Source organism: Onychomys torridus, chromosome 1 (assembly GCF_903995425.1).
Source record: "Onychomys torridus chromosome 1, mOncTor1.1, whole genome shotgun sequence".
NCBI lineage: Eukaryota > Metazoa > Chordata > Mammalia > Rodentia > Cricetidae > Onychomys > Onychomys torridus.
This window is the reverse complement of record NC_050443.1, coordinates 165,483,879-165,503,595: the sequence shown is the minus strand read 5'-3', so window position 1 is coordinate 165,503,595 and position 19,717 is coordinate 165,483,879. Positions and strand designations below refer to the sequence as shown.

The 19,717-nt window shown below is 39.3% G+C and overlaps 1 protein-coding gene across 14 annotated transcripts in view; it reads left to right on the top strand.

Annotated features, from left to right (window-relative positions):
* Positions 1 to 19,717, top strand: part of Nt5c2 (5'-nucleotidase, cytosolic II) — a 130,715-nt gene that overhangs the window by 76,718 nt on the left and 34,280 nt on the right. For 2 of the 14 annotated variants that reach the window (XM_036171799.1, XM_036171790.1), the window contains exon 1: positions 5,840 to 5,918. The exons of 11 other annotated variants lie outside the window; for them this stretch is intronic. Coding sequence is in view for 1 of the 3 variants with exons in the window: in XM_036171702.1 (XP_036027595.1) it covers positions 5,905 to 5,918 (14 nt within the window). In the remaining 2 variants the exon portion in view is untranslated. Of the gene's footprint in view, positions 1 to 5,835; positions 5,919 to 19,717 lie in introns of those variants that run through there. One more of the 14 variants, XM_036171702.1, reaches the window with a different exon arrangement.

Here is a 19,717-nt window from a genome sequence, read left to right as displayed (position 1 = left end):
CTTAAGTGCTGAAATTGCAAGTCTGTGCCCCTATGCCCAGTTTTATGCAGTGCTGGGCCTCAAACCTAGACTTTGCATGCTGTACAAGCCCTCTGCCACCTGTGCTGTATGTCTAGCACTAGAGAGTTGTTTGTTTTGTTTTTAGTTAAGTCAATTTGTATTGTTTCTGAAACTTTATTAAAGATATTTATTTGAGTTGATTTTTTTTGCCATTGGTTTAAGTAGGCAGTCTATAATAATGATTCTCAAAAACTATATTGTATGTAATATTTGAAATTTTTCTTTTAGAAGAAGCTAAATATTCTCATGTGTATATGCAAGTGTGTATGGTGTATGCGTGGAGGCTAGAAGATGATGATGGTGTGTGTGTGTTTCACCATTCTGTTTTTACTCTTGAAGTCAGGCCCTAACTGAACCTGCAGCCAGCCCCAGTGATCCTCCTGTCTCCCTCCCTCAGTGCTGAGGTTACAGGTGCACTTAGCCATGCCTAGATTTTTATGTGGGTACTAGGGATGTGAAATTGGGTCTTTATGTTAGCTCAGCAAGTGTTCTTATCCACTGAGCTGTATCTCTATCTGCAGAAGCGAAATGCTTTTGGTTAAGTAAATGCCCAGCACACTGCCTTGCTTCATCATCCTCATTATTACTGTTGTGTGCTTTGTGGCAGTGTTCTGCATATCAGCATAGAAATGATGATGGTGTATCATTAGGAAACTGTCCTTCAGGATGTGTGACTGTTGTTCTGTCTTCATTTCCTTGTTATGATTGCTCAGTTTCTGATTGGAAGATAATCATCTGGCCAAACCCTTCATTGGAACATGTTATGCTGTAGTCAGAAGGTTATCCAAGATGCTTGGATTGCCTAGTGACCTGAGAGAAGCACACCAGAAAGGCATTTCTTAGTTTGTCTAAACATCTAGACGCTAATAGTGTTTAGTACAGCTCAGAATTTATAGTCATCAAATCCAGAATGGAACCATTTGTTTTTTCATCAAGTCTTCATGTTGACTGTGCCTATGATGCTGAAATCAGGTATTTGGATTTACCATTTTGAAGCTCTGATAATTATAATAAAAGCAAAGTTTTTCATTATAGGGAATTGACTTTTTCTTTGTGAACATAGATATGAGTTTAGTGGGTTTTTTTTTTATTATGTTGAAGTGAAATTTGCTAATTGAACTTGTGAATGTGTAGTTAAGCAGTCATTTGGCTTACTTTAAAAAAATAGTGTAGCCTGGTGTGATGGCTTGCATCTGTAATTCAAGCATTCAAGAGTCTAAAGCAGGAAGAATTAATTGCCAGGAGTTTGAGGCTAGCCTTGGCTACATTGTGAATTCTAGGCCAGCCTTAGCTCCAGAAATGAACTTTTGTCTCAAAAGAAAAAAAATTGAATTTTTTTGTCTTTAAAAATATTTAGAGATGTTTCACATATTTATCTGAATTATCTAATTATCTAATATTATTTGGGAGATAGGGTCTCACTATATAACCCTAGTTGTCTTAGAACTTCCTGTGTAGACCTAGCCTCAAACTCACTGAAATTCCGGCCTCTTTCTCCAGTGCTGGGATTAAAGGTGTGCACTACCATGGCTGGCCTTCTAATTTTCCTTTAAGATTGAGAGAGAGAGAGAGAGAGAGAGAGAGAGAGAGAGTGTGTGTGTGTGTGTGTGTGTGTGTGTGTGTGTGTGTTTACACAGGTGATTGAGCTGTTACTCTCCATAGGTTCCTACAAGAGTGATTTATACTCTTAACCACTGAGCTCTCTTTCCAGTGCCCTGAAATTATTGCTTAAATTGAATTTAAATCTCCAAAGCCTTGCCAGTCTTTATTTTAAAGCTATTGAATAATAATTTCTTCTCAAATTAATTACAAATGTAAGGAATAAAAATGAATTTGTTGGCATTCATAAAATAGTTCTTAGTACCTGTCTTAGCACGTTAGTACTGGGAGACTTAAAAATGTTTACATTGCTTTCTTTGACCTCAAGGGAATTACCTTGGATCACTCTTTCTACCTTATTCACTGAGACAGGGTCTCTCTCAGTCAAGCCTAGAGTTTGGAGATGTGGCTTGTCTCTCTGGGGATTCCTGTCTCTGCTTTTGGAAGCTGGAATCACAGGCAGGCTGCCACGCCCACTCGGCATTTAATGCTTTCTGGGGTCTTCACAATTGTACTTCAAACACTTCAGCCTGGAACTCACTGAGCTCCACCTGTCTCTACCTCCCGAGTGCTGGGATTAAAAGTGTGCGTCACCACTGCCCGGCCTTCCTGTTGTTTCTTGTTATTGCATTGAATCTGCAGTTATCTCAAAACAAAAACCAGTGACAATAATATATCCAATGTATCCCAAGTTGTTCTTGATAATATGCAAGTTGTACCAAGCAGTTACCTTTCTTGATAGATCCACTTAACACTATCTGAGAGCTTCCCAACTGTTTTAATATTAATCTTTTGAAGTGTATACTCAATTTAAAAGTTATTACGGTATATATGTAATGCAACATTCTGGTTTTAGTTTGTATTTTCCTGGTGAATAATTAGGATGAACAACTCTTCAAATGTTAACTGGCTGTTTAGAGATTCACTTTTTGTGACTTCTCCAAGTGTTTCCCAATTGTGTGTGATTTTTCTCATACTGATTTGTAATTTGTAGATCGTTGCCTGTTGTGTGTTACCTTTTTCATATTGTTTGTGGAAGATTACTATGAAAAGGTAAAATGCACCTTTCTGTACAGTTTAGGCTTGTTACTAGCTAACTCTTAAATTAACCAATATTTCTTACCTACGCTTTCCTGGGTGACCTGGTACCCATCTTACTTCCCTCTGCATCTGCTGGCAGCTCTCAACTCTGCCCCTCTTTCTTCTCAGTCCTTAGTTTGGGTGTCCCACCTATACTTCCTGCCTGGCTACCGGCCAATCAGCTTTTTATTAACAATGAGAGCAAGACATCTTCACAGTGTATAGGATTATTCCACAGCAGTTCCTACCTCTCGGTTCCTTCAGTGATGAAACTGTAATTGGGAAGCCAAGTAAATGCTTTCCTCCCCAAGTTGCTTTTGTTGATGTTTGATTACAGCAATAGACACCTAAAATTAAAATGTGGTGTTATGAACATTTGTGTAAAGTTTTATATGAACATTTGTTTTGGTCATGTATCTAGGAATATAACTTGCTTGGTTATATGATAACTATGCCTAAGTTATTGGTAAATTGTTCATGCTAATGTATCATTTTACAGTGCTAGCTTTAGTATGTGAGCATTTCAGTTTCTCTGCATCCTTACACAGTCGTTGTCTTGATTAGAATAGCCATCTTAGTGTGTGTATCTTGTGGTTTCCAGTTTTTATTTTTCTTATGAGGTTAGTTGGTTATCTTTACATGTTTTTTTTGTTTGTTTGTTTATTTTTTGTGAAGATAGGTTCTCATTTGATATGGAAGCACAAGCCTATTATCTTAGTACTTGAGAATAGAGGCAGAGTTCAAGTCCACCCTCACCTACATAGTGAGATCAAAGCTAACTGAAATTATGTGAGACCTTGCTTCAAACAAAATAAAACAAAAGAAGACTTAGATAGGTTCTCACTCTGTAGCCCAGGTTGGCTCCAAACTAGCAGTAGTCTTGCCTCAAGCCCCCAAGTGCTATGTTTATACTATGCCTTACATTTTTATGCTCTTTTTTTTTTTAAGTTTTTTTTTTTTTTTTGGAGCTGAGGACTGAACCCAGGGCCTTGCACTTGCTAGGCAAGAGCTCTACCACTGAACTAAATCCCCTAAAGATTTTTTTTTAAGATTTATTTATTTTTAAAGATTTTATTTATTTATTAGGTATACAGCATGTATGACTGCAGGCCAGAAGAGGGCACCAGATCTCGTTACAGATGGTTGTGAGCCACCATGTGGTTGCTGGGAATTGAACTCAGGACCTCTGGAAGAGCAGTCAGTGCTCTTAACCTCTGAGCCATCTCTCCAGCCCCCCTAAAGATTTTTTTTTTTTTTGGAGCTGAGGATTGAACCCAGGACCTTGTGCTTGCTAGGCAAGTGCTCTACCACTGAGCTAAATCCCCAACCCCCAAATTTTTTTAAAGTGTGTGTGTGTGTGTGTGTGTGTGTGTGTGTGTGTGTATGTATGTATGTATGTATGTATGTATGTGTATGTATACTCACGTGTGACACAGAGAGCATGTGGAGGTCAGAAGATAACTATAGAGTCACTTCTCTCCTTCCGCCTATATCTGGGTCAAGGAATTGAGCTCAGGCTTCAGGCTTGCATGGCGAACAGTTTTAGCCACTGAGTCATCTCACCCGCTCTTCTTGTCTTTTTTGAGACAGGGTCATGTAGCCAAGGTGTATGAACTCTTGTATCCTGTCCCCATTTCTTGGATGCCGGATTGTAACATACCAACATGCTTAGTTATGCAGTGCTGGCAAGTGAACCCAGGGCATTGTGTGCTAGGCAAGCACTCTATCAGCCAAGCTATCTTCCCAGCCCAGAACATGTATTCTTTATGTTTAGTTTAAATTAAAGGATTTACTTTCCATCTCAGTGTTCCTCTTTGTCTTTTTTTTTTTCTTTTCTTTCCTTTTGTTGTTGTTTCTCTTTCTTTTTTATTAGGGATTGAACATGGCGTCTCATGCATAGGCAAAATCTCTCTCTCTCTCTCTCTCTCTCTCTCTCTCTTTTTCTTTCTTTCTTTCTTTTCTTTGTCTCACCACCTTGTAGCCTTGCTGCCCCAGAATTCACAGAGGTCTGCCTGTTTTTGTCTCTTGAGTGCTGGCACTAAGGTGTGTGCCACCGTGCCTGTCCTTAACTGTAATTGGAGGCTTTTCTGTCCCACCCAGTCCCGAAGAGGCTTTTAAAGTAATCACTGCTGGGTTTTTGGGATTTGCTGGCAGAACAGAGAAACCTCTGCCTACACCTAACCCTGTTTTTATGTTTTTATTTACAGACAAAGTTTCACTAAGTTGTCCAGACTGACCTTGAACTCACTCTGTGTCCCAAGCAGGCTTTGAACTTTGGATCCTCCACCTCAGCTTCCTAAGTAATTGAGATTATAGGCTTCTGCCACTAGACCGAGCTCTGATTTACTTATTTCTTCCCCTCTTGCGTAAACCCTATATATTATATTTGTCTGGAGGCAGGAATGTTGCAAATATTTTTCTTTCAAATCTTAGCTTGATCTGAGATTTGTCATCAACTTTTAGAATTCAGGATTTGCCCTTTATATAAAAAATTTATAAGTATGTTTTCATATGAGCTGAATATTTTGGGTAAATGATATACTTTTGAATATAGGTATTTCCTTTAAAACAGTTAATAAAATCAGAGGGGGGAAGGGTGGTAGGAAAATACCATAATTTCCCCTATAATATGGTCCAGCACCTAAGTAATTCCTTCTTGTAGCTTACCTGGTTTCTTTTCTAAGGGGAAAGTAGTTGAACTGTTCATTAAAACTAAATTATTTATCTGGTCTTTCCTGTTCTGAGTGAATGGGAATGATTTTGACCAGCTAGGGCTGCTCCATTCTGTGAAACTCACATTGTTTGTGTACTGTTGGAGGGCCTCTTTAGGGGGTAAATTTGCTTTTTCTGTGTTTGCCAGTAACAATTCCTGCCTCCTACAGAACCTTGCATTTGGGTTGTCTTCTTCTTTAACTGGCCAGTGTTAGACATTCCAGGCTAGCAGTCCTTTTTCCTGGCCTCTACCCCCAACCTCTTAGTAGGTTTTAAGTTTTAAAGCTGAGGATATTGGTCCCTGAGATACAGCCTAGTGGCTTTGTGCCTGGATTGGTTGGGCCTCTCAGGGCCTGTGTTCTCAGCTTTAACAAATAAGCTACAGTTCTCAAGAGATCAGTGGAGCTTGTTTGTTGATCCTGAATTCTTATCCAGAGGAAGTAGTCTTTGAGAATGTCTAAGGAAGGGTAAGTGTGCTTACTCTACTTTCTCTGAGTTTTCTCTGTGAAGGATTGTTATCTGAGTAAATTAAGATTAATAAGCAATGTTTGGAGGTGGGGGCAGATTAATCAAAATTCAACCAAAGCTTATAGCGTGTTAATATATAACTATTGTAAAGATACTAGGCTGTTTTGAAAGACAATGTTAAGTACCCTGCTTTTCTTCCTATAGAGCTCATTTTTGTTTTTGTTAGAATGTTTATAAAGATTAGAAGCAAGAAGTAGTGGCCTACAAAGAATTGAGTGAAGTTTAAAAATATAAAGGCATTTAAAAATAAATTGTACCTTTAGAAAATGGGGTGAAAGATGGAAAAGCAGCTTCTGATTCTGTTTCTGGACAGTGGAGGCAAAAATAACTTCAGATGTAATCAAATCCCTGTTCTTCTTTGATTTGTAATATAAAATACTGTGTTAATTTTCATTTTTGTATTATTTTCTCAGATGTTTCAGTGTCTTGAGTTATTGATTCTCCTTTTGTTACCTTTATAATGAGTGACAAGTTAGTTACCAGAACTGTTGGTTGTCTCATTTCTAGCCTTTCTTGTGGTGTTTGGACTTTTGAAGTGGTTCTAGGGTCATGTATTTATGGTTTATTTAAAGTGAATCAGTGTTTATTATGGGCAAAGTAAAATTAATTGATCTACTTTACCACTACTAATTCTCTTTCTCTCTCTCTGAAATTTTACTTCTGTTCCTAAACTTCATTACTGAATAAAGAGAAGAACCAGGGTGTAAATAATTCTGTGTTATGTTTTGATGTTTTATGACATCACTTGAATTTGAGGGTTTTCTTTCAAGTGTGAAAGTTAGATAAAAGGGGGCTGGAGGGATTGCTCAGTGGTAAAGAGCACCAACTAACTGCTCTTCCAGAGGTCCTGAGTTCAGTTCCCAGCACCCACATGGTGGCTCACAACCATCTTTAATGAGATCTGGTGCCCTCTTCTGTATACATAATAAATAAATCTTTAAAAAAAAAAAAAAAAAGAATCAGTCCCCTTAAAAAAAAAAAAAAAAAAGGAAGTTAGAAAAAAGGACTATTTCTTTAGACTTTGATGTTTCTTTACTTCCAGTGCTGTTAAAAATTGCAGAAGCATTTTTATAATAGGGATTATCACAGATGTTGGCCCAGTTGCCAGTCCTGAGTATACAGTTATTTAGAAAATTTATTTGTAGATTTAGGATGAACTATATTTCTAGATGGAGTTAAAATTTGGGGCAGGTAATTATGGTTTATTTTCCCGTCTGGTAAACAGGATGTTAGAGATATGTAGTTAGAGAAAGTTAAAGTTGAGTTTAGACAGAAGAACGCCATAAAGGAGTACGATGTCTTTGTAGATTTGTCTATCTTGGCTGATGGGATAATCACTTTAATGAATGTGGGTTTTGTTAATAAAATCAATTAGCTTTAATAGCTGTTGCTATTTTTAGAAATAAGTGGGTAAATTTTGTGCTTTGGAGTTTTTTTTCTTTTCTTTTTTTTTTTTTTTTTGTAAGTGAGGTTTCATGTAGCCCAGGCTGAACTGTAACTCATTTTACACCTGAGGCTACATGAACTCCTCTGGCCTCTACTTTCCAAGTATTGGGATTGTGTGCACTAGCCTGACTTGGTTAGAATCCTTATAGTCAACTATTTCTATCATTAATGTTCAGCAGTTTGTTACTTTGTGAAATACTTTATGTGCCACAAAATGATGTTTCATAGAAACAGACCATGTATCTGTTAGTGACCCCATAAGATTATAATGGAGGTGAAAACTTCCTGTTTCTTGGTGACATAAGGTCAGTGTACATGCATTATTTGTGTTTTCATGGTATGATGGAGTAAACAGATCAATTCTGCTGCCAGCCATAGAAAGTAAAGCCCGTATAATTATGTACAGTATATAGTCCTTAATTATAAATAATCATGTTAATACTTTATGGATTTATTACATTATACTTAACAAATTATTTTAGAGTGTATTTCTGCTGATAAAAATGTTTGGGCTGGAGAAGCAGAGGACCAGAGTTTGGTCTTCAGAACCTGTGGGAAAAAAACAAGACCCAAACAGTAGCTAGCAGCAGTGCTCAGTTGTAATCCCAGCCTTGAGAGCAGAGACAGGTGTGTCTGGGGGCTCACTGGCCAGCCAGCCTGCCAGTAATGGAGAGTTCCTAAGTAGTGAGAGACCTTCTCTTGAAAAGAAAAGAAAAAGAAAAAATGATTACACCCAGAGTTGTCTTCTGGCCTTCATATGACCATGGGCACATGCAGAATTGAATGCACACACAAAGGTACACTTAAACACACTGTTGTGGGGTATTTGTACACTGTGTGAAGATGTATTGTGATCGGTGTAATAAAGAGCTGAACGGTCATTAGCTACAGGGAGTATAGGTAGGACTTCGGGTAGAAAGAGAGTAAGAAGAGGTGAATCTAGATGCCACAGAGATGTGTTGGACACATAGAATGGGAGAGAGGCAAAGGCCATGTGGTATAAGTTAGATTAATAAAAAATATGGTTATTTTAAGTTTTAAGAGCTAGTGGGACAAGCCTAAGTTAAGGCTGAGCTTTCATAATTAAAATTTTAAGTCACTGCGTCATTATTTGTGAGCTGGTGCACCGCCCCCCCCCATTCAGCTGCTACACACACACACAGTAAGTTTTCTATAAAAAAAAAAAATAAGGCCGTGTTAGTTTATTAGCAACTTTATGTTTACTGCCCCTCTTGATTACATGGAGGCATTGTGGAATGATTGGCCTATGCCATCTATGTTTGTGTAAACTTACTGATGCTCACATATTGTGTCCCCTTGTGGGATGAATGTTTGAGCCTGTGTAAACCCATGGTTATTGAGACAATTTGATATTAGTATAAAGACAGATGCAAAGATCACAGGATCAAATAGGAAATTGATAGACCCTATGGTTTTGAGCAGCAAATCCAGGGATTTTAGTGAGACGCTAGTTTGGTTTGGATGGTTCCTGTTTTGTTTGTTTTTTCATAGTCCCATGTATTTCAGGTTAGGTATTGTTAGGTAGCGGGGATAACTTAACTTCTGACCCTCCTGCTTCTACCTCCCAAGTGCTGGGATGACAGTCATGCAACCACTGCACCCAGTTTATGCAGTGCTGGGGATCAAACCCAGGGTTCCATGCATGCTGGGTAAGCTCTCTACCAACTGAGCCACATCCTCAGCCTTAATTGTTACTTTTTAAACAAACTACACACACATAGAAAAATAAAAATAATGGAAAATGGATTATAGATCCAGCTACATGTTTGTCACCTTGAATAAGGAAAAGATTATTTTACTTAAAACATATAAAACACTAAATAAATAAATTCAGCTTCATCAAAACAAGCAAACTTGCTTTTTGAAAGATACTACTAAGAAAACAAAAAGGAGAGCCACAGACTGAGAAAAAATTCTCATATTTGTATCTATAATTTTGTGTGTTCTCATAAACCTATATCCAAAATATATGAAAAACTCTTACTACATATAAGACAGTTAATGTATCTTAAAAATGGAAAAAACCACCTGAATGGGGAAAAAAAAGCAAAAAATGCCAAAAAGCACTTGAAAAATGCTTACTAACTAATTAGAGAACTGTAGGTTGAAACCACAATGAGATGCCATTGCACACACATTGGAATAGCTAAAAATACCTGTAGGGGTATGTGTGCATCGGGTGTGACTAAATGGCCGAATGCTTGGCTAGCTAGCATGTGTGAGGCTCTGTTTTCCAGCCCTGACACCACAGTCACTAGACTGACAGTGTACAGCAACTGTGCTCTCACGCATGCTGAGGAGAGAATTGAAGTTAAAGATACCAGATCATCCTACTAATTCCATTTTTAGATATTTGCCCAAGAAAAATGAAAGTAGAGCCGGGCAGTGCTAGTGCATACTCAGGAGGTAGAGGCAGGTGGATTTCTATGAGTTCAAGGCTAGCCTGGTCTACAGAGCGAGTTCTGAGAAAGTCAGGGCTACACAGAGAAACCCTGTCTTGAAAAACAAACAAACAAAAAAGTATATGTTCATGGAGATTTATTTATATATGATGATGATGATGCTTCATTACAGCATTATTTAGAATAGTCCCAACCTGGTAACAACCCAAATTTGACAGAGTGGATAAACAGATCGTGTTATATCTATATAGTGGAATACTTATGAATAAAAGAAGTAATTATGATATATGCAACAGCAGGGATGAATGTCAGAAGTGCTATGCTATGTAAAAGAAGCCAGACACACAGCTCCATATATGATTCAATTTACTTGAATACTGTGATGCTAAATACAGATGATAGTAAAGTGTTGGTTGTGCAGGCATGGGGACTTGAGTTTGCGTCCCAGCGTCCATGTGAAAGGCAGGCAGTGGTAGTGTTTATCTGTAATCTCAACAACTGGTGGAAATGGCGGTAGAGACAGGGAGTTCCCTTGAGCTCATTGGCTAGCCAAGTTGTGCTACAGCCTCAGTGAGAGACCATGTCTCAACATATTAGGTGGAGAACTGTAGTTAGTTTGTTGTTGTTGTTGTTTTTTAAGCTTTTTGGGTGCCCGCCACTCATCTCCCAAATAGATACATGGAGACTTGTTCTTATTTATGAATAGCTTACTTTAGCTTAGCTTGTCTGTAGCCATCTTTTCTAACTTAAATTGTCTTGTGTCTCTTTACTACATTTGCCTCTGGGCTTTTTACTTTCTCTCCTCCTTACTTGTGGCTGGCTGGGTGGCTGGCCCCTGGCATCCTCCTCTCCTCCTTTTCTTGCTCCTCATCCTCTTCCTTCCCTAGATTTTTCTCCTATTTATTCTCTTTGCCTGGCACCCCTGCCTGTTTCTCTCTTCTGCATAGCTATTGGCTGTTAAGCTCTTTATTAATTATTTACCAATCAGGTGTTTTAGTCAGGCAAAGTAACCCAGCTTCACAGAGTTAAACAAATGCAACATAAAAGAATGCAACACATCTTTGCCTCATTAAACAAATATTCCACAGTATAAACAAACATAACACGTTTTAAACTAATATTCCACAACAGGTAACAGTTGAGGAAGACATCTAATATCAATTTCCAAGCATGCACCTCCCATGCACACACAAATGTGTACATATACTACACACATAAACATAAAATCAAACCCACAACTTCAGGTGGATGGCTCCTGAGGAATGACACCATGACACCTCCCCAAACCTCACCACAAACCTCCTTACATGTGGGGAGGAAAAAAAAGCAGTGATCTGTGTGGTAATTTAGGGTCAGGAGTTGGGGAGAGTATTATGAAAGCACATGTATATTTTGGATTGAAGGAAATAGTGGTAGTTGTTGTATAATTGTATACAGCAGTCAAAACTTACCAACTTTGTAGGTAATACAGTTGAGTTTTCTTTCTTTCCTTTTTTTCCCCCCCTGAAATGGTATTGCCAAGGCTGTTCTTGACTTTTGGCCCAAGCAATCCTGCCTCAGCTTCTTTACCAGCTGATTTTTTTTTTTTTTTTTAAAATGGGTAGATTCTACCTTAAAGCTCTAGAGTGCTCTCCCTCCCTCATAGAACCTAGGATTTTGTGCATGCTAGACAAGTGTACAGACATTATAACCCCCAACAATGTTTATACATTTATTTATTTAATTTTGGGGTGCTCATCTATGCATGCAATTGTGCCATGGTGTGCACATGGAGGTCACATGACAACTTGTGAGAGTTGATTTGCTCCTCCCATGTGGATCCTGGGGATCGAACTCAGGTCCTCAAGCTTGTTGGCAGACCCCCTTTACCTACTGAGCCATCCTACTGGCTCTTCCCCTCACTATTTAAAATTAATCTTTTTAAGGTGTACTTTTGAAACCTTTGGTGGAAAGATAATAAACATACATTATCTTCAGCTCTTGTAGGCTTTTTCCTCCCCAAGACAGGGTTTCTGTGTAGCTCTGGATGTCCTGGAACTGAGTCTGTAGATCAGGCTGGCCTTAAACTCACAGAGATCCACCTGTCTCTGCCTCCCGAGAGCTGGGACTAAAGATGTGTGCTGCCATGCCTGGATCTTGTAGAGTCTCCTGGTAAAGCTCTGACTTTTCTTGGCCCCGCCCTCCCCTTCTAACTTGTGTGTAGTGTGGTTGTTTAAGAATAGTGATAGTGTCCATCTGGATCATCTTAACTTTGCTCTGCTCTTGCCTCAGCATTGGCTTTTCTCTAGAACGTTTTAGGAGACTGAGGCACTGCCTCCTGTGCTAAGTATAAGGCACCTTAAAGATGATGCAAGGCTGTCGGGCAGTGGTGGCACATGTCTTTAATCCCAGCACTCAGGAGGCAGAGGAAGGTGGATCTCTGAGTTCAAGACCAGCCTGGGCTACAGAAGGAGTTCCAGGACAGCTGGGGCTACAGTGTAAAATTCTGTCTTGAAAATCAAGACAAAACAAACAAAAAAGATGTAAGGCATTTATTTAGAATGAAAGCACAAATTGCTGTTTTCTTGGAATAATCTAGTAAGCAAAATATATGCCTTTTTTAAAGAATGTTCCTGGGTTGGGGATTTAGCTTAGTGGTAGAGCACTTGCCTAGCAAGTGCAAGGCCTGGGTTCAGTCCTCAGCTCAAAAAAAAAAAAAAAAGAATGTTCCTTAGAGACAGTGTTAAAACAAACTAGTTTTATCTGAAAACTAAAAATTAGTACTGTATGATTTCTAGTATATATCTATATATTTAAACTTCAGGTTTGGGTTTCTGTTTCAGTTTTTTTTTTTTTTTTTTTTTTTAAGACAGGGTCACTGTGTATGCCTGGCTGTCCTGGAACCAGCTATGTAGACCAGACGGGCCTTAAACTCACAGAGATCTATGATTTAATCTTTGATTAAAGGTGTGAGTCACCTCACCACTCTGGCCCCTAGTACATCATCATCACAGGACCTTCACTGAAACTTCTCTTCCCAGTCCCTTCACACACTTCTGCAGGCCATTGATGTGGTAGATGTTAGGATGAGCCAATCAAAGGCCCAGGATGTGGGTCTGGGTAGTAGCTGTGCTAGTTTATCTGGGCCTGGGGACAGCCCCCCTCAGGCAAGGGGGGGAGCCAGCTTTCCCATGCCATCTCTCCTGAGTGTGGGGGCCAGCCCTCTTGCTGCAGTGTCCCATCGAGGGGCAGGGCCAGCCATCCCAGGGACAGTGAGGGACAGTAAAAATGCCAGTTTATTTTTAAGGTGAAGTTAGGACTGCACTTGGGTGCCTATAGTGATCTTTATTTTTAATTTCCTTAGTACATGGAGGAAGGATTATTTGTTAGAGGAGGATTTGGGGAGATGATTTATTGAATGAAGGATGGATTCTAAGGTTACGCTGGATGGGGATGTCATGGAAGCACTATTGGACTGGCAAACAAGGAACACAAACGTTGCCAGACCTCGCTAGGTTACAGATTCTTTTCTATTTCTGTTTTTTGTTTTTTCAAGACAGGGTTTCTCTGTGTAGCTTTGGAGTCTTTCCTGGAACTCACTCTGTAACCCAGGCTGGCCTCAAACCCACAGAGATTCACCTGCCTCTGCCTCCCCAGTGCAGGGATTAAAGGAGTGATACACCATGGCTTTTCTTTTGCATTTCTAATATAGTTGCACAAGAATCTTAGAATCTGAATCGAATGTAGCTTTTTAATCAGCACTTTCCTCCACATCCTCTCCACCTGTGCACATCTCTGGCTTGGAACAAAATCTTGTCTAAGGTCTGTAGTTATTAGGCTACCTGAAACTGTTACAAAATTGTGTGTATTTGTCATTGTCTTCCGAATTGCTAAATGGTCTTATTAATAGAAAACCTGGAGCCAGATAATTGGGGTGAAAGCTGAAAGATCAGAGGAATAGAACAAGCCAGCCACAAATTCTTGTCTCTAGGAAGTCCTCAGCCCAAGAGAGCTAATTCCTGTATACTCATGCCTATATACTTTTCTGTGCCCTGCCATCTTACTTCCTGTCTCTGCCCAGCTATATCCACTTCCTCTTTCTGCCCAGCTTTATCACTTCCTGTCTGTACAGACCTTCAGACCTCTGTGGTGAACTGGGATTAAAGGCATGTGCCACCATGCCTGCCTCTGTTCCCAGTGTGGCCTTGAACTCGAGATCCAGATGAATTTCTTCCTCCCAGAATGCTAGGATTAAAGGCATGTGCTACTATTGCCTGACCTCTGTGTTTAATATAGTGGCTGGCGGGCTGGAGAGATGGCTCAGAGGTTAAGAGCACTGGCTGCTGCTCTTCCAGAGGTCCTGAGTTCAAGTCCCAGCAACCGCATGGTGGCTCACAACCATCTGTAATAAGAGCTGGTGCCCTCTTCTGGCTTGCAGGGATACCTGCAGGCAGAACACCATACATAATAAATAGAAAGAAATTAATCTTGGGTTGGCAAGCGCAAGGCCCTGGGTTCCATCTTCAGCTCCAGAAAGAAAAACAAACAAACAAAACCAAAACAAATATAGTGGCTGGCTTTGTTCTCTAATTCCCCAGGCAAACTTTATTTGTTAGAGCACAAATAAAATATCACCACATTCTTTGGACTTCATAACTTCACTGAATGAGTAGAAAGATTTCATGATCTCCAAGAGCTTGCTAGGCACTGCTTGTAAGTAGACCTTTTGGAGTGAGTCTCTGTTTACCCTAGATTCTAAAGGTCCTACCCTTTATTTCTTACCACCACTGAGCAGACAGGTTAACCTTTGCAACCAACATGAAACAAATAAAGCAACTTTGAAGAATCTACTTAGGGGTAGGAGTGAAGCTCAGTGGTGGATTGTTTACAGCCTGCACAAAGCCTTAGTTTGCTTTCCAGCAGCATAAAGGTCTTATCTGTAATTTCTTAGAGAATGTTGAAAATCTGACATTGGTTTCGAGTACAGTAAATACACCATTTTATTTTCTGGCAAGAGCCTGAAATTCAGTGGCTTTAGTATATGCAAAGTTGTGCAACTAATAACACTGATTATATAACTACCTTCCTCTTTTCTCCCTTCCCCTCCCCTTCTCTCTCTCCTCTTCCCTTTTACCTCTCTTACTTATCTTTCTTTCTTGTCATTCATTTTGCTAGGGATTGAACCCAGGGTCTTGTGCTTGCTAGGCTCAACCAAGTGGTAGTATCTTCAGCTCTTTAATTTTAGGACACTTTATTTTTCCCACAAGAAATTCTGTACCCATTAGCAGGAACTCCTCATTGTGTCCTCTCTACAAGCTCTGCCAAACACTGTTACTGTTTCTAATTTACATTTCAGTTGAAGCTATTTTATCTGCTTGGTATTAGGAAGGCTATAAATCCTGGTCTCCAAATTATAATCAAGCAAATGGTAAGATAATTACTTGCATATTGTATGTGTATATCAAAATAGATAGTTGCCAAAATGAAACACTTATGGTTGAGCCAGAGAAGTAATCTGAGCATTATTGTTTGTGGCACAGCTGGAATATTGCCATGTTCATACTTCCCCCAGCTATGCAGGTGCTCTACCCCACCCTAGGATATTCTTCCTTTAAAAAGAAAAAAAAAAGCTGCACATCTATCTATCTTCCTTCCTTCCTCCCTCCCTCCCTTCCTTTCTTCCTTCCTTCCTTCCTTCCTTTCTTTTTTCATGAGTGTGTGTGTGTGTGTGTGTGTGTGTGTGTGTGTGTGTGTCTATATGCCTGCCATATGTGTTTAGGTGCTAATGGAGACCAGAAGAAGGCATGACAGATTCCCTGGAGCTGCAGTTAGAATGGTTATAGCCATCTGATATAGGTACTAGGGACTGAACTTAGATCTTGTGGTTCTGGAAGAGTAACATGTACTCTTAACTGTTGAGCCGTCTATGAGACCCCCCCAAATGTTTTTTTTTTCAATGAAAGCATTTGAGATGCAGGAACTTGAATTATAACAGAAACAGACAGTTATAATTAATAACATGGCATATTTAGGAAATAGCCAACAGTTTGCTTAACAAAGTAATAACTAATAACAGAAAAGGGTTCATGGTATGGATAATACGAGCTCAAACTGATTTTAACAAAATAATAAAAGGTTTCAACTCCTTGAAAATTAAAAAACTGGTAATTTATTAGTTGGATGGTTTTGCGCATTGACTAAGACACTTTAGAGAGAGTACCATGTTAGAACTGGGCTTTAGAACCATACTTCTCAGGCTATCCTGAGAGGACTAGCTTTTAACATTTTCCATTCTAGTTCCAATTGGTAATATTTATAAATTAGTAAAAACAAATTACACAGAGAAAACTTTTTTTGAGAGGCTCTCACTTGTAGCTCAGGTTAGCCTCGGTTGTTCAAAAGTGCTGGTATTATAGGCACTTTTTATTGCTACGTTCATTAAAAATATTTACTGTTAGATTGCTGTAAAAGTTTCTAAGTAATTGGAATTTCTGTATCGTCACAGATTAGTGAAATATTTATAGATGAGCATTGGTTTATGGACAACATTTCAAGCAGCCCTGTTTCAGAGTAGTTAGCATCAGTGTGAGGACAAAACAGTGAGAGATGTTTTCTGGAGAATTATGACCTTGGTAAATCGTTGGCAGCAGGACTGGAGTGAAAGACCTGGATTCTAAAGACATTGGGAATGTAAACAAAGGCACATGGGTCATGTGGATGTGGCTTGATGCTTGAGTGTGGAAAAATGCTGTGGCAGAAGCAAGAACGGATCTGAAAAAAGCTGCTAAATTGTTTCATAAAAACTACACTGAGAGCATTTTTCTTTGCTTTTTCTCTTTTTATTTGTCTCATTCTGTAGCTCAGGCTGACTTCAAATCTGTGGCAGTTCTTGCCTCAGCCTCCTAAGTGCTGAAATTGCAGCTATGACACCAATTTATTATAGTTCATACTTTGAATTTGCCCACTCAGATGCACTTGGAATCTTTCCTTGGCTTGTAGTTTGAATGCACAATGGCAGCTGCTCACAGTGAAAACAGATGTCCAAGAACATTCACAGTTGAGTCTTTCCTCTCGTTCGTTGTTGCAGTAACTGTCAGCGGGCACCTGGCCAGGAAACTGTGACTCCTAAGCAAAGGGAGGAGTTACAGATAAAGTTCACCATTGCCAGAGAGATTCTGTTCCAAATGGATTTGTGTGGAGCAACAGTGATATCCAATGACAAGTTAAATTAGACACAGAGGTGTTTTCTCCCACACTGTCTCAGAAGATCCACGCTGTTGCCGGGCCTGGTTCAGACTAAACAGTCTTCTTGAAGTTAGGTTAAAGTCACACACCATAAAGAATTCTATTAGGGATTTTAAGAAGAATTTTGTTATGTGACTTCAGGAACTACTTTACCCAGATAGTTTCGGTTTGCAAAACGGCAACCAGTGACAGATGAGGTAATTCTGCTTTCAATTGTAGTCAAACCCAAACCAGTAGAGCTTGCTGTTTACAGAATTTCAAATATAGTAAGTTGCATGTTTATGTTAAGTCTGAGAGTCTTAGATCCCTATTCATAAAGTACATTATAGTAATGATTTTATTTCTTGCAGTTAATATCTGTATTTGAATGGAATTTCTTGAAGTTTTTTTTTTTTTTCTGCAGTGGGATATGATAGTGAATACTGCTAAACATGTTTTAATTGAGGTCTGTGTTAGGTTTTATAGTGTTCCTGTATATCTCCCAGAGATTGTTTCTCCTGTTAATGCTCAGATCTTCAACTCACAGGTGGCTTATCTGTGGGACTTTCTGGCTGATAGTTATGCTTTATGATTGGATGCTTAGTTTAGTCATAAGTTTTGGGGTGGTAATTATATATTTTAAAGCTTGCTTTTAATTTTTACAGATATGTTCATGCTCTTGAACATAGGTAGAATTATTCTACTAGTTAATAATTTAGTAAAAAGAACATAGTAGACTGGCATTGGTAGATCTGTAGAAAGGTCTTGGGACTCATAGAAAATTTTGATTAATCTATTTGTTTTGAAATACGTGGGTCAGTGAGCTAGTCTTTTCATCAATACCTTATAGTTGGCACAGCATCTTACACTTTGTCTAGTTATAAACTCAGTGGAGAATGTCATTGGTTTCAGGCTGAGAGATAAGTGTCTGTTGATTCTCCTGAGACACGCTAGGAAGCTTTAAGGTTTCTCCTGTGCCAGAGTGAAGGCTTCTCTTTCAGCAGTTGAGGGATTATTGTCTTTGTAAACCTTACCGTCTATGCACAGTACCTGTAATTTGGCTTCGTACTCTATGGCACATCGGTTCCTTTGGTGGTTACAAGCTTTGCTCCCACAGCAGATTGGATCTCCTGTATCGCTCCTCCCTGCCATGTTTCACATAGTAAGCTAGGGAAAGATGAGAGTCCTTGTGAGGTTTTCACATCAAGATGAAATAGAAATGAGGAGGGGCTAGGAAGAGGTTCTGTGAATTAGAGTACTTGTTTTGGATGATTTTTCATAAAAGGTATTACTTCTTTTTTGGTTTTTCGAGACAGGGTTTCTCTGTGTAGCTTTGCACCTTTCCTGGTTCTCACTGTAGACCACACTGGCCTTGAACTCGTAGAGATCCACCTGCCTCTGCCTTCCAAGTGCTGGGGTTAAAGGCGTGTGCCACCACTGCCAAGCAAAGTATTACTTCTTAATTAAAATGTTTTATTACTGTGTTGTGTGTACATGTCTGTGCAGATGTGTGTATGTGTGGGAATGCATGCCACTGCAGGCACTTGGAGAAGCCAGAGGACAACAGAGCGTTCTCTTCTTTGATGGTCCTAAGACTGAGCTCAGGTGGTTAGGCTTTGAGCAGGTGCTTCTGCCCACCTGCCAGATCACATTTCCTCATGTTAAGAACATTTAACTTTTGTAGCTCTGACTACTCTCAAAAGACAATTTCCATGATCTGTGTCACAAAATGAGACATGTGTTGGTTGAGTAGGTAATGTAATTAGTTAAGCCAAAGAGGAATGAGAAATACAACTTGATGGATATTTAGCAATGATTATTTTGGCAAAAACAGATTTTCATATTCCTGAAGTATGTTATTCCTAGAGGTTAACAAGGATGCGCTGCTCTTGCTGGCTTTTGAGAACACGTGTGCTATGGTCGATTTCCATGACAAGCATGTGCAGCCTCTTTTCTGACCATGAAAGGAACTTCGCTTGAGATGTTTCTACCTTTCTGCATTAGCAGTCTCCCCTGCTGCTTCAGCTGACTCTAAAACCAGCTAACATCTTCTTCCATCAAAACTGAAATGACTTTTAAAAATTCCGTGGTTCTCTACCTCTTTCTTAGAATGTAGAATGTGAAAAAAGTCTTCCTCAGTTCACTCCTGCCTGTATCCTTGGGATATTTTAGGCATGTCAGCTGTTAAGGCTCTGAGCAAAGGTTTATACAGTTGGCCCTTTGCCAGGCTTGAGCCTATCTGAAAAGCCCTAGCATTAGTATAGCTTTGAGTTTTCAGAGATACAACCATTGAAACCTCTGTTGGTTTCAAAAGGATTCATTTAGCTGGGGATTGTTAGTAATGAAGTAGATTTTGTTAGCGTGAAAAGGCAAGGTAAAACCTGGGAGGATCACTGTGGTGCCTGGTTACAGACTTGTGTTGTTTTAAGTTTGTAGCTCTGTGATAGAGTGTGTGATGAGGAAGCCCTGCGTTTGCTTTTCTAGCTCTTTAAAATAATAAAATAAGAAACTAACAAAAAGGAGGTTTGGCTAGGTATCATTTCTCCTCTGGTTCTTTTTTCTTTCAGCTGTCCATATTCTTTTTCTTCCATTACCGTACTTAAGTCAAAATGAAATAAAAAGTGATTTTTTCAAAAACCAGATGTTTTTTTTGTTTGTTTGTTTGT